The 15945-nt window shown below is 42.6% G+C and overlaps 1 protein-coding gene across 3 annotated transcripts in view; it reads right to left on the bottom strand.

Annotated features, from left to right (window-relative positions):
• The window catches only part of PRKG1 (protein kinase cGMP-dependent 1), a 529166-nt gene that overhangs the window by 326671 nt on the left and 186550 nt on the right, over positions 1-15945 (bottom strand). For all 3 annotated transcript variants that reach the window (XM_054205353.1, XM_054205352.1, XM_054205354.1), the window contains exon 3: positions 2111-2224. In XM_054205353.1, the coding sequence (XP_054061328.1) occupies positions 2111-2224 (114 nt within the window). The remainder of the gene's footprint in view (positions 1-2110; positions 2225-15945) is intronic.

Below are 15945 nucleotides of genomic sequence, written 5' to 3'. Positions count from 1 at the left end.
CTCTGAAGGTAACGGAAATCTATCTCCTGAAAATTGGGAAGCCCTGACTTAAAGTGTTTCTCTAAATGAAAGCTGGATGATGCCCCTTGACACATGTTCACCATCTCCAGCATCAGTGTTGACTGGGTGTCTATTCTCATTACAATCATCAATTGTTCATTTCTCCTGAAATAAACCTCACAATGATCCAAGTTATCATCTGACTTAATGGAATATTTACTAGCGTTCACCTTTTTTGAGCTTTATGACATTTATTTATCATTTAGCCAAAAGAACAAATGGACATTTGAAGTTGTTTATTAGCAGCGGTAACAATTTAAGTCAATAACATGCCCTAAATTGACCTGCACACCTCTAAGACCTCTGTTGGGTTAGGCCTAGCTGAAACAGCTCCCCAAAGTCAAGCTGTGACCCTGTGTGCCATCGCACTTGAAAGGATATAACGCTACTTATTTGTGCAATAACGACAGAGAAAATACCTAAAAGTCACTTGCTGGCATTGGAAATGAGATTACATGCCCAACAGCTGCCGGCAGAAGGTGCATAATTATCATAGTTTTACGATGCCGGTGGGAAAGGAAAGACTAAGAGCAAATGCAGACACCTGATCTCTCTGAGGACAGTTGTAGTAGTGACCTTACTACTGTCCCCAGTTTAACCAGGCAATCTGGAATTTTGCTCAAAAGAGGAGACTTAGTACATGAAAAAGCAAGAAATAGCAAAACCAATAGTAAAAACCTGTTATTTCCTGTTTGAGTCACGTGTACAAACAGGTTGTAAACGGACCCAGGAAAAGTGACGGTGGATGAACACCCGCTTTCCATTCGCACGCGTGTTCCCCTTGGTTCCTCGGTTGACTGGGGGGAAGGAGATAAAGCACCTCCTAGAAGGGTAGCCCAACACACTGTCTGAAGTAACCTGGAGGCCTGTCCTGTTGAGCCAGGCATGACTTGTGCAATACGCACATTTGCTACACCATGTGGGATTACTCCAAAGCATTTGCTAATCATTTGGATTATTCCAAAGTATAAACTGTGCCACTGATGAACTGACTATTTTGCAGCCGAGAATTTACCTGCAATAAACAGTACTTGTAAAGAGGCAAGGTTTGTGCAGGTGAAGATAAGAGTACATCAGTCAATTCCTTCAGAGCAGCGTTTTCTTCACCAAAAAAATCTAGTTATCTTTTCCCGTTTTCTCATTTCTGCCCATTTCTTCTCTTTCTTTCTCTCTCTTTTTGAAACAAAATTAGGTATTTCTAAAAGGCTTTCTTCTGAACAGGGACTCACATACATTATTATTTTGCTACCACCTGTTTGCCTTTGTATTATTCTATCCCATCTGTACCCTTCCAACTTCTCCCCTACAGTGTCTTTAAACCACAGAACTATTTATCATCTCCTATAAAACCTCTCTGCTTAAGATGTCACCATAAACTCTTATCCTCAAGATCAAGGAAGACTGTGGTATGACATATCCCAAATCCCAACTATTAATCTGAATTTAAATGAAAATGTATTTATGTTGTACATAGCAATGGATTTTTTCCTCTATTTATTGTACAACACGGGCTTTTTGCCCAGAACATTCATAAACGAAACCAGATTACAGGAGAAGCGCTGAAGACTTACAACAGGGGATCAATGCCATCCATGTTTTTTTCCTGATTTTGTTTAGTCAGTTTAGGGGGAAAACAACGACTTGTCCGGAAAAAACACAGAAGCTAAACTTTTGAGTTTCCCTCGAAGACTTACACTTACAAGGGTCAGATATGATCTTCTAAGCAACAGCCATATCTATCATGAGATTCAGCAGGAATCGTACGAAAAGATATGCTATTAGCTCCTCTGCATAAAGTAGCATCAGCCGTGCTGTATTAATGTAGGAGGTTCTCTACGTGAACAAACCTGAGCGAAAGAATCCGGAGAAGCACTTTTGCATCTTCTTCCCACTCACAGTGGCTAAATTCAATACTATAACCCATGCCCTGAAGAGTTTAATTACGTGGAACATCTAAGAGCGGCTGCAACTCCAAAGAAGAGATGAGAGGAACTCTATTTCCCAAAGAAACCCCAAGTCATTCAACGTCAAAGCTCAAAAATGATCTTACTTTTGACAGTTGCTGTTCGGGTGCAATTGTAGAGGATGGCTAACTCCCCAAATACTTTGCCGGGTCCCATGGTGCACAGCTTCACGCCTTCTTTTGTCACTTCAACCTTCCCATCTAGGAGAAAAAGAAAAAAAAGAAATAAAATTTTAAAAGCGAAATGAAGTTCTTTTAGACTTAATTTTTAAAACGTGTTAGATTATGCTGTGAATAAAAACATCAGAGCTTTATCACTTGAAAACCAATTAAATCTATTATGAAGGACAGCACAAACTCAGAAAAAGGCTAAGAACAACCGTTGCATACATAAGCTTTCAACACTTGAAGGTTTTAAATGGAGTGTCTGCACAGTCAGGAAATACTTACTAGTACACTAAACTCAATGTGAACTTTGTTTCATGTATTACACTTTCAGGTGAAATTTTCTCAAGTTTTGTGTTAAAAAAGGAAAAGATTTAGGTATTTTAACACCACACATGAAAACCATGGAGTAATTTTGCTCATTTTCACCGAGAAACTAATCCCCAAGAACACTCATCCATGAATAACACAGCTATTATCGAAAGGAAAATTACTTTTACCCGTGGCCATTATTTAATTCTCATCTCACCGTACCTTTCCTTTCTGAACATCTCATCTTACCGGAGCAAGTCTGCTTTATCTGCTTACCAATACCGTGCCGAGAGGAGACACATGAGGGGGATTTAAAAGCAAAGGCTGAATGGAAAGAAAGCAGCTCAGGGCCAAGCTGGGGGTTTCAAAGGACATCTGAGGAACAAGAGCCAGGAGGAGTGAAGGAACTGAAGATGGCCCTACCACCACAAGCAAGGCCATGACAAAAAGCAGAGTACACACATACGGGGAACACGGGGTTATCATGCCTACGACCACCATTTAGGCTGTGACAAGTAAAGCTCAAGACAGAAAACTGAGAATTTCAAATGTTATCAGCCACTAGAAAGCCTCCTCTCACCCCAAATGGGGAAGCAGATTGTTAAGGGCTCCCGCTACACCAGCCTGCACAGCATCACTGACTTGCTCTCCGCGGGTCTATACATGGCAAGAGGGCAGGTCAGCATTTACTGGCTCTTAGCTGCCTTACAGCTATCTGCATTTGCGTGTTAGATATCAAAATGCGCCTCAAATGCTTGCAAAAACAGAGAACCAATTAATTTACTAAGAGATTACACAACCCTACCTCCTGCAGAGGGAATCACAGAGGTCCTTTGTGCAAAGCAAGATCACCATCACAAAAAGAACTTCTCCTACGTAATACATATGCTCGAAAATACAGCCTTGTCAGCCTGTATCTGCCTGTATTTACACACGTATCTGTGTGTAAACCTACACTGCTATTCCCATGACACCCCTCAAAGCAAGAATGACTCCAGCCTAGCTGTGCTACTCTACCAAAACAACATGCCAACGAGAAAAAGCAAACTTCGAGGACTCTGAAACAAGTTTAGCCACCGTATCCCTACCAGACACGTAACAAGATAACCCAAGTTGAGCACAAAACATCGAATATTTCCCTGGCAGAGTAAAGAAAGAGGGTAAGGTATGTAGAGGCGAATGGAAGAAGGCATAAGGCAGGGCAAACTTTGAGGGCTGCCTTTAAAGGGCACAAAGTATTTTGGAGGGAGAGGGGTCCTACACGGTCTGGTGCAACAGATCCCAAGATCTATTGCTGATTAAAAACATTAAATTAAAAAAACCTCCTTGTTATTTATGAAACAAAAAGCTACTGTTAGATAAATAGCGTGACCAAAAGGTTACCTTGCCTGTGGGAGTGTAGAGATTGCAGCAGCATATTCTTGTAACACAAAGCACAGATAGTTTGGGAGAGGGTGTGTTTGTGTGTTATTAAAATTTCTTTATCACAAGTTATTACCAATAAATATATACAGAATCATAGAATGTGTTGGGTTGGAAGGGACATTTAAAGGCCATCTAAATCCAACCCCCTGCAGTCAGCAGGGACATCTTCAACTAGATCACGTTGCTCAGAGCTTCATCAATGTCTGCAGGGATGGGGCCTCCACCACCTCTCTGGGCAACCTGTTCCAGTGTCTCACCACCCTCAGTGTAAAGAACTTCTTCCTAATGTCTCATCTAAACCTGCCCTGCTCTAGTTTAAAACCATTGCTCCTCGTCCTATCGCTACACGCCCTTGCAAACAGCCCCTCCCCACCTTTCTTGTAGGCCCCCTTCAGGTACTGGAAGGGGCTCCAAGGTGTCCCCGGAGTCTTCTCTTCTCCAGGCTGAACACCCCCAACTCTCTCAGCCTGTCCTCACAGCAGAGGGGCTCCAGCCCTCTGATCATTCTCATGGCCTCCTCTGGACCCGCTCCAACAGGTCCATGTCCTTCTTATGCTGAGGGCTCCAGAGCTGGACACAGGACTCCAGGGGGGGGGTCTCACCAGAGCAGAGGGGCAGAATCACCTCTCTGGATCTGCTGGCCAGGCTTCTTTTGATGCAGCCCAGGATGTGACTGGCCTTCTGGGCTGCAGGTGCACATTGCTGGCTCATGTCCAGCTTTTCATCCACCAGTACCCCCAAGTCCTAAAATGCTACTATGGAATTATTACCAGACAGCAAGTATGTATTTCAGTATTAAGAGCATGCCTCTCAAATTATCACTAGCAAAGCAGCAAATATACTTATGATTATTACTTATATAAGTACACACATATATATATACACACACACATTTATATATTAAGGAGCAGAAAATGCCGTTTCCTTTGGGAGACGCTGGCCAGTGACGGTGGGCAGGGTTCTGCAGCTCCCATCATGGCAGGGAGAAATGCAAACGATGGGAATGTGTAAATGCAAAGGAACGATAAGGAAATGGCATCCATCGTGTTGAGCATTAATACTGGCCGTTGATACTGCATTGTCAGCACCTATTAAAGGTCTGCCAAGAATGCACTCACCTATATTCACACAGTAAAGCAATCACAGAAATACCAAAATAAGCAATATAATACTTTGGGACTAATAAATAACCCCGAGAATTAAAGTCTAAGGTTGCTGATTTATTCTTAGCTTCAAATAGATCCCAATTCCATTCTTTGCATAGCTTAACTTCCCTTTAAAAGTCAATTTATTTTTATCATTCTTTTAATGAATGCTTGATTTATTTGTTCATATTAAGTATCAACCTTAAGCACAAAAATAGATATTTATCTCAAGAATGAGCAAAATCAACCTTTCATGGTGCCTCACACACTTCTGAGACTCTTAAATGATTCTGAAGAATACCTTTTTCTTTTTTTTTTTTTTTAATAAAACTGAGTTTCAGCAGAGCTGAAATGGGGATATTTCTGCAAAAACCTCTACAACAAATATCCGCCAAGGGAATGAGTTTGCCTCACTTTTAGCTCATGGAGTCGTTAACTGGTTCCAGAGAAAAGACAGCCAAATCTGAGCAGTAATGCACAAATAGATCCCATTATTTAAAAGCATTTGGAGATCTCTCCCACTGCTCAAGATGTCACCTCTTGCTTCCCAAAGCAGCCCGTGCTCATCATTCACCTTTGTAAGAAAGCTACATTCCCATATCCCATTTACTTGCTTATAAGGACTTAAAAATAAGAAGCTGGGTTCTGATTCTTATGACTCAGTGCGTTGGGGTTTTTTTTTGGGGGGGAAGCATTTCTCACTGTGTTAAAAAAATCATGTGGTTCACTCATGATCATGCACGATTAGAAGTCAATGCTTCATCATCCACAGGTGCTCTCCAAGGGTTGAGAGAAGAGGAGATGAAAATCCCCACAAGGGAGTGATGATGCTGGAAAGGACCCACCTTGGGCCTGGAAAGAGCTCACAGGAGTAACACACAGAAGTATCATCTGCTCAGCTCCCATCAATTTACAGACTATTTTTCACATGTAGAAAATTGAGCTCTTGCTGCTCTACCTTGATGACAAATTCCTGACTGATCGTGGCAAAGGACTTTGAGGTTTGAGATGGAAAGCCCAATATTGAACAGATTATTTTTACTACAGTCTTCATGACCCTTTTACTGCATCAACCATTTCCCCTGGTACATAAGAAACATATTGGTGATGAAATTAAAACACTAATTTAAAAAGCACAGAGAAGACTTCCTAGCAAAATATGTGAATACAGCAAGAATACCTAAGACGACGTTCTACAAAACCAATGCAAAACCTAATTTCATTTAAAGAAGAGATTTACAGAAGAGGGGGTCAACTTCCAAAGGCTGAAGTTGTTTAGATTTGTACGTAGATTTATCCCACCATCACCTTTGAGTCTCAAGCAGCAGCCATAGAGTTGAGTAGAAAACCATAAGCTTCAGGAAACCCTTGGGGCAAGCACAAAGTGCTCAAATTCAATATAGCTTCTATTTCATGGCAAACCCCAAAAGCCATTAAGCAAAAGATTACAGTTGAAGTTCCTCATGACCCAGGACGGCGTAGGGTTTGGATATTAGTCAGAAGAAGACAACAAGCATTTGTTTTGATGAATTCAATAATGATTTTCTGTATGAGAACTGTTCAAATTTGGAGACAGTTACCAATAACTACTTTAAACTGCTTAGCAATTTGAAAGCGCTTTATTTATAAAAAAAGATTCCAAGGTTTATTTAATAGTCATTTAACATTTGCATTCAAACTAGTTTTATTCCTGATAAATGGTTTGAAGCGTAGATTGCAGTGCAGACACACAGGACTGTGGGTGCTCCCCTTGCTACAAAACCTGATTCTTCCAGAAGTATATAATGCAACATGATGCACAGGCCTTGCTTGGCCAAACAAAACTTGCTTTTTTGAAAGCCGATAAATATATGAGTTTCATATGCAGTGATTTAAAAGCATTTTGTATCGGTTCTGCTAACGAAGACGTGTTTTGATTCCACCACCTCTTTCTTATTTTGCAAATTTGAATATAAAGTTACTACACTGCAGCTGAAATAGCTATTATAAAATTCCTCCTGTTTCTACTTGAAACAATCGGAAGGAATGCAAGAATGTGACAAGGATGGAAATCACGTTCTCTCAGAGAACCCTCCCTAAATCAGTTTGAGCACGAAAACCACCTCTGTTCCTGCAAAGCATCAATGAATCCCTCCCTCTAGATGCACAGGAGAGGTTTCACCCATAGGAACACGAGCAATGGCTGAGCGAGGCTGCATTTTACATCCCCACCTTGCGACGGAGTGGCAGGTCTCTCTTAGTCTCAAGTGACCTTCTCGCTACCAAAAGGCAGTGCCTTGGCATCTCTACTGCAAAGAGCAGCTCACAATGACACCGTGTCTGCCCCACACTAAGTCTGGGGCAAAGAGCCCACTGCAGCTGGGTCCACTTTATTTCCTCCATGGAAAACGGCACTCCATCAGCTGCCAGCTAGGAAAAGAAACTGAGTAAAATTCCTTCTGTTTCTAGCTGTGTTAGACCCTTTGTTTCCACGAGAGGTGAGTAGAAACCTCTGGTGGAAGTGGAAACTTCGACCACAAGTAATGCCAGTAAAGTCACTGGGTTAAAGTAACCAGGTTCAAGTACGTTGCCCCTGTCCTTCCTGGCTTTCAACAGGGTGCTGTAGGGTTGCTCTCGTGGCGTTCTCTCCTTGCTCTCAAGCTTCGTGACCTCCGCACCCAGCTGAATAGAGTCCCTGAGAGACCTTTAGGAACAAAAAGACTGGTCTGAGATGTGGTCAAGAGCATAAGAAGCCACCTGAGGAACCTTTGCCTTGGTCCACCATCCCCAGCTCCAAGGCTGATGGTGTTTTATGGCCCCGAGGCCACCTCTGCTGCTCCCTCTCCCCTCTTCTGAAGCTCAGCAACGCTCCTGATGCCAGAGCCGAGCGGCTTCCCAGTCCTCCTCAGCCAGCTGCATTCTTCTACCGAGCCACAAAACAGACCACGAGAGACTTCATCAGACAAACTCAGCTGCTGCAGGAGAAAATATAACTATTTTTGTTAAAGTACATAAGAGAAAATTGAGCAGGATGGTAGCCTGAGGAAGGCTGGAATTGAAAGGCGAAGGTATTTGATCTTCGATGCTATCGCAAGAGAAGAGATAGGGGTAGGCTGCTTCTCTTTCAGTATGGGTTAGTATATAAATGGGCTGTTTAATTACATTTTAGTGTACTGGAGAAAGTCACCCGTTCTCCTGTTGTGTAATTAAGCAATCTGGAACACTAAACACCTAATAATAAATTCCCCAGACCGTGAGCCAAACTCACCTCTTGTGGAAACAAAGGGTCTAACACAGCTAGAAACAGAAGGAATTTTACTCATTTTCTTTTCCTAGCTGGCAGCCGACGCAGTGCAGTTTTCCATGTAGGAAATAAATTGCTTTCTTTGATGTATCAACCAGATAAAGAAAACAAAAGAAATGCAATACAATACTGGTCAATTAATGGAGATAAATTTGCAACTACTTTTGACATCTCCACAAGACAAATACTAAATAATGCAAGTGATGCTTTACTCGAGGCAAGAAGAAAAGACTGGAAAATGTTGCATTTCTGCCCAAATATCGAGCATTATTGAACTCAACATTGATATTTAATTTACAGCTGAGCTGATTTTGTGGAGCTTTAGCTTGCATCCAAGCTATGCATTTTTATGTCAGCTGTAAGAAACTATTCCATATCAATGGAGGCCAACGTAACTTACTTTTCGTATAGACAGAGCATAAAATAAAATAAAAATCTGTGTGTTAGCCAGCATGGAGGACTTACCAAGAGTAAAGGCTGGCAGCTCTACTTTGGTGGTTACACTTTGGATTCCCCTGAGGTCCTATTCTTCTCCATTCCCACACAGACAGAATATGCCCCAACATCATCTGACAGATGAGTCACTTCATTAATGGTCCTGCAAGCGACGAAATGGGCCTTTGCCATATCACATCGGTGTTTTCGACGCATGCTTTCAGCAAGGGCAAGTTTTATGAATCAATTCTTTACCTCAAAGGCAGCCACGTCCATTTGGCTCTCTCACAATGACGGTGACCAGCATGAGGATACAGAACAGAACAATACCTCCAAAAGCCCGCAGCCTGCTCCCAACACAAACAGCTGCCAGAAATCACTTTAACCATGCATAACTCAAAATATTTTGGGTTTGGCAGATGCTCAGAAGTCTCAATTATATGGGAGGCGCTCTAGTTCTTTTTCCAGGCTCTAGTATTTGAATCACATCCCACCTTTGGCAAAAGAAGTTTTCATGCTGGAAATTTTCTACCCTCATTCCTTGGATTCAAAGACCAGCAAACCTCCTCTTTTATCCTCATTTATTTTTCCCCAGTGATCCTCCTGGATGATATGATAAGAGCAAAAGCCTTAACCTCATTCCTTCCCAGAGATTTTTATGTAAATGCTATTCACCTAGGCATAAAATTTCTGCATTGCCAAATGCACGTCCCTCTTTCCCACCAATTTTTTCACTTGTCATCTTGCAACTTTTCTTAGCAGCTTGTAAACGGAAGATTATTTGCGGTGCGTGCCTCTAAATTCATCCATTCTTGCTGCCTCCTAATATGTTTGTGGAACGCACTGTTTGTGCTATTACTTGTGCTTAAATGACCTGTTCAACTCCAATAGATGCAACTCCTCCAAACTTACTACTGCCCTGTAGTAAGCGCAATGGTCCTCTTGGGCAGCTACAATAAGTCCAGGCTGCTACCAGTAAAGCATCACTTTGGAAAAAAAGAGAGTGTGTTTTAAAAATAGCTGCCTCAGATCACCAGGATGACCTTGCACCCTGCTGCTGAAGGCAGCTCTGTGGAAGCTCTGGAACGGCCAGTTTTGTACATACGGCTTTTGGTTGTAACTCAAGACAGCTTGAAAACTGGAGCTGGGTTGCAAGATTTCAGGTTGATGCAGTAAGGCTTCGGGAAATGAAGCTTTTCCTATGAAATCTGAGCGGGAACAGCTTCCCTCGCTGCCCCGGCCCCCGCCACACATTCCCTGAGTTTGGGACTCTTGGCCAGAGCCATGCTTTTGCAAATTAAACTCTGCGTGCTAATTACATTGTAGTTGCAAATTTAATTGCGGAGCAATTAAAACTTTAATTGCTAGCTGACATCGAAGCTAGTCCAGTTAAGATTTCTCAATATTTTCGTTTGTTTCAATACACAGACTGATAATGCTCTGCATTATTCATGAGGTTGTGACCAAACCACTCTGTGTCTTAACTGCGGTGGCTGTAGAGTATTACATCTCCTAATGATCCTTAAAGATCTACTTAAAAGAGGCCAACGTTGAATCGCTTCCAGCTCCTTCTTTGTCCCAGCCCCACATTTGCAGTGTCTGCCCAGATCGCAGCATCGCTATCCCGTGCTCAGGTGACGCACTGGAAATAAAGGCACACACAGACCAGTGAGCGCAGTTCAAATCTAGAGGCTGCTTTTCAGGAAACGATGGAAATAGTTCCTGGGAAACAGTCTATACAGGGAAAATGTTCTTATAAGCATTTGCTCTGACACATTATTGCTCTCACAAGTTATTGTATAATTCCCTCAGGATGCAAAGTAAAATATGGGTCATTGTAAGCATAGAAAAGTAAAAATACTGATGATTGAAAGATGTACGAACAAAGCAGGATCAGTTTTGCAAAAATTGCACGCACTTGTCCTGTATAACACCACCAGAAAAGCACAGAGACCGTTTTTGTTTTGATGAGGACATTCGGTGCTTTGTCACTCTAAGTCCATCCAATTAAACATTAAATAACATCTTTGGCTCAACTGCATCCACGTTCCTCAAATAAATCGAACTATAAACTAAACTGCACTAATGTGACTCTCTCAATTACTAGGATAATTTTGTCTCCCAATAATTAAATGGTCATTTTCTCTTTCCGGGTGGAGAAGAAAACAGATTAAGTTGACTTCAGGAATTTGCCAGCCCGCGTGTAATTTATATAATGGGTAAAATTCTTGCGGTACGTTACCAGCCCTCCCTTTCTCCTCCCGGCTTAGAAGCATGGCTGGAAAGCCACTTGCTATTTCACGTCGAAGTCTTCCATGACTCACAAGCCCAAACCAGCCTCTTAGTTCCTTAATTTTAAAGATACAAGAATATCCAAAAGGATACCTAAGAATCCAAAGTGCATTCCTACACAGCATGAAGTTTCAATAGCACACATTTTCTTCTGTCTTCCAGGAAAGCCTTTAACATCAGGAATGTAGCAGACATTTCTAGCTTATATTTCTTTACTTCTCCTCCTGGGTATAAATAAGAGACATCTGTAAGGCCTAATTCTTTATTTTTTCAATCGTATATCCAGTTTTATATGTATATATTTCAATTGTATATTTGGTTTTATCTTTGTTCAAATCATTGGTCCCTTTTTAGATCCTAGACCCTTAGAGGAAAAAAAGGCAGGTTCTCCCAGGAGTACTGTAATTGTTCGTTACATTTCCATGCAAGCTTTAAAAACAAAAACCACTTCATATTGCAGAAATCAGGAAAATCACACAACTCTACAATGACTGGGGGACTGTGGAGGGTGGGGCTGCAGATTCCCACTCGATTCAGTGAAGAATTCATCAATGACTATTCAACCTTTCATTTCAGCCATGCTGTTTCACAATTGGACTCTAGCTTTAGTTGTTGGACGCTATTCAAGCTCTGCTCTGAAGACAGAATAATAATAATTTGTAATTTTCTTCAGGAAATATCGCTATGGATCTGTAGATTTTCCTGAACAATACTGAATGTATTTCAAAAGATATGCCTGAGATGAAGCAGGAGTTATCCCATTACAAAGAAACAAGAGCATTAAGATCAGAAACACCCACTTTGGAGTGTCCAACAGAAAAGATTCAATTTCAAGTTTCATTTCATAGAATGGTTTAGGTTGGAAGGGACCTTAAAGATCATCTAGTTCCAACCCCCTGCCCTGGGCAGGGACACCTACCACCAGACCAGGTTGCCCAAAGCCCCGTCCAACCTGGCCTTGAACCCCTCAAGAGATGGGGCAGCCACAGCTTCTCTGGGCAGCCTGAGCCAGGGGCTCACCACCCTCACAGCAAAGAATTTATTCCTCAGATCTCATCTAAATCTCCCCTCTTTCAGTCTAAAACCATCACCTCTTGTCTTATTGCTACACTCCCTGACGAAGAGTCCCTCCCCACCTTTCCTGTAGGCCCCCTTTCATTTATTTTAACAGTACTTATCATACACACTTTGTATTCTGAAAATCCAACTCCACTGACTTCAAATATACCTTTTAAATATTCATCACGTTGTTTCAGTTCAGAAAATGGGGCCCATTATTAAATCCAAACTTTTCACCACCAGCTGGCCCCAGCCTTCCTGGCATTCACCTGTGGCAGATGCAAAATGGAAACAAGTTGTCCCTGAAAGCAGCCAGCAGCTTCAAGCAGTGCCTTGCTTTGGCCTTCCCTGCTATCCAGTGTCTCCTTCTTTGGGAAACTCATTTTCTCCAGGGTTTTACTGATCATCATAGAATCACAGAATGTGTTGGGTGTGAAGGGACCTCTAAAGGCCATCTAGTCCAACCCCCCTGCAGTGAGCAGGGACATCTACAACTAGATCAGGTTGCTCAGAGCCTCATCCAGCCTGGCCTTGAATGTCTGCAGGGATGGGGCCTCCACCACCTCTCTGCGCAACCTGGGCCAGTGTCTCACCACCCTCAGTGTAAAGAACTTCTTCCTAATGTCTCATCTAAACCTGCCCTGCTCTAGTTTAAACTATTGCCCCTCATCCTATCACTCCATGCCCTTGCAAACAGCCCCTCCACAGCTTTCCTGTAGGCCCCCTTCAGGTACTGATGATGGCCTACTTCATTATTCACAGCTCCGTAGATTACTAACAAGCCATACACCGAAAGTAGTATACCTTCAGGTGGGGAAAAGAGGAGAAATAAGGCAAGTAGGGGTTAAAGCTGAAGCGATGCTCTTGCACTCCTTGCTCCCTCAGGAGCTGTATAGTAGGAGGGATTTCCAGCCTGCCGTTTCAAAGTCCGGAGATGCACACCTGTAATCTGTTTTAACAGGATGTCATTAATACCGCAAGGTCAATGGTTATGAAGTTACAAAAAGGTGATGCAGCCTTACAGCGAGTCATCAGCAAGAGCCAAGTTTTTATAACCAAACCTTGCCAGCCGAGCTAACTCAGAGGCTCCAACCAACAGCAGGCTGCTTCCTTTCCCATCCCAGTCTCCCTCTCTTTCCCAGCAAGCTGTAAAGACCAGTTTTAGTCCCTTTGGTCCACGTCTCCCCCACCCCAGCCTCGCCTGCCCTTGCCACGCCAGAGCTCGCCCTGAGCCCGTGCTGCTTCTCAGCCCACGCACGTGTAGGAGCTGTAAGCCCTGATACGATAATCCCTTACCCAAATTTGGGTAAGTTTTGACAGAAGAACTGTAATAAGGGGGAGAGAAAAATAAATAATGCACGTTTTGCCAAATTTTACATCACGTTCCAAAACATGGCAACACTGCAAATTGTTGCAAGTGTTTTGAATATGAAGAAAAATATCATGTTTTCCTGAGACGCCTCCCTGGAAAAGACTAAACAACTTCTGACGACGTTTTCCAGAACAATTTCCTTTTAAGCTGGCAGTGGCAGCAGCAGTTTACAGCTCAACCTTTTAAAGTTTTGCAAATGACAGGGAAGTGCAAGCAAGGCTCGACGATGTTCAGTACCTAGCCAGTTTTGAGGTTAAGAACACTGTGAAGCCTCATCTGTAACATATTTACAAAGAAGCCCCAAGGAAAGCTTTCACCTCTTTTTGCTTGTTAGATAAAATCTAATGAGAGGAAGGTAAATGAAGCAAGATACGAAGAGTTATGACTCCCAAACCTTCTGGCGCAACTGGTGATACTGCAACAAGTCTCTTCATATGCTCCAGTGAACACTTGAATGGAATGAACTTACTCCCCGCTCCTCTAAGACACCCCCAGAGACACAGTCGGAATCTGATGGACCACTGAGTGGAGAAGAGGGAGCCACTGGGCTCCCTGACCAGATGACCTTGTTTGGGGGGGATTTCCAGTGCCAAGATTTATTTGGGGAGTTAAGCGGACGGGACAGACACCAGCCTTTCTGACATCAGCAGAAACGCATGCTGAGATGGCCACAAGAGATGTCCAAAAACCAGTAAGTATCAACCAACCCATGCTGCCGCACCTCGCCTCGCTGGTTGAGACTCGCTAGCAACACGGGGGGAGTTTTGTTGTGCCTTTTCAAAAAATTTTTTAACCTTTGCTTTTAAGAAACGTCTTTGAACCCCGGCTTGAAACTCTGACTCAACACGTACAATCTCAGCAGCCCAAAGCAGTGAAGAACAGTAACACTTCTTGGATTTAAACCATGACTTACTCTAGAGAAAGGATTACTGGAGGTAAGCGCAGATCTGCATCCGAGTTTCTACCCTGTCTGCAGAAATGTTTTGAAAAACAGAGAATGGAAATAAAGGAGGTGATTGCAAAAATCTGTAACAGCAGCTGAGGGGCAGAGAGGAGCCTGGGGGACTGAGAGCACGTGAAAACAGGGTACAGAAACTTCCTCTGGGCTTTTAAGGTAGGAATTACAACCTGGATGAGAGGAAGGCAGGAAAGTGAAGCAAAGAATGAAGAGCACAAGGCAGGGAATAGGAGTGCAGAGCAATGAGAGACGTGAAAGTGTGGCAAGGGCAGAGAGAAAATGAACCACGTAGAGACCAATCGGGCTGGCTGGTGGAAGAGAACTCGTCCCAAAGCTGTCCCAGAGGCTGGCTCATCCTGGACAACACCACACAGCAATGCAGCCTGTGGACACGCACAAATAAAGCAGGAAACAAGGCCGCTGGACAGAAATGTCATACAGGAGAGTGCCTAAGAGAATGAACAATCTGCTCAGAGCAATTCAAAGCAAGATTTCACCTTCAGAGAAGTAAACAGGATGGACCGATGCTGTTTTAACACTTCAGATTCAGTTCAAGCGCCTCTACAGGTTATGGTTAACCTTCTTGAACATCCCCGCGTGAAACAAAGCCCTTGCAAAGCACACTGCTGACATTACCCTTGAAAGCAGAAGCAAACAGTTACTGTCTGGCTTGCTAATGAATTATCCCAGAAGAAATACTCCGCCTGTGCAAAGATGTTAATTCTCAACTATTTTCTCTTGTGACTTTCACAAGTAAACTCTGCAACTGAAGCAAATTAAACGGCTATCTTCCACTTCAGACAGGTGGGGGGTTCTATCTAGGAGGATCTAAAACTTGGGGGTTTTTTGCTGTTAGCATGATTTTTATTATAAGGATTCTGTTAATGGTGGAAGCTAGAGGATCCAGTTCCAAGCGGAGAGGCACATCTTCAAACACCATATAATACATTCAAAAATATATACATATATATATATACACACACATACACATATATAAAAATATCCTCTCATTCCAAGCTTAAATTCCAAGATCCTTACAACTGTAATACATACGTTCAGCGGGATGGATAGGTGACTGCCAGAAGTCCGTTCCAACCTCAGTTATTCTTTGACTCTATAAATTACTTCTGATACAAGGTTTGTTTCAGCTTAAAGGTGTGCAGGTAGGATTTTGCGACTTGCGCCAGCAAGCACCGTATGAGTTTGTTTGCCATGAGGCTGTAAGACCACGTTAAAATCTGTAAGATGGTGAAAAAAGCTGCTCGAAAAACCTCTTAAAATAGGCTGTGAGTGGGCAAACAAAGATAACAAGGACTCAAGGAGATAGTTAGCTATTGAGCAGAGAATACAAAAAAATGCAATTAAAGTCAAATCAAATTGTCTTACGTACAACGTTCCTGAAGATTATTCAAGTGTTAAAAGAAAAAAAAATTAAAAAGAAGCAAGAAGCCAGTTAGGCCAGATAGGAGAATGTTT

The sequence above is a fragment of the Rissa tridactyla genome, chromosome 6 (assembly GCF_028500815.1).
Source record: "Rissa tridactyla isolate bRisTri1 chromosome 6, bRisTri1.patW.cur.20221130, whole genome shotgun sequence".
Classification (NCBI taxonomy): domain Eukaryota; kingdom Metazoa; phylum Chordata; class Aves; order Charadriiformes; family Laridae; genus Rissa; species Rissa tridactyla.
The sequence above is the reverse complement of the archived record's forward strand: the minus strand, read 5'-3'. Positions and strand labels throughout refer to the sequence as shown.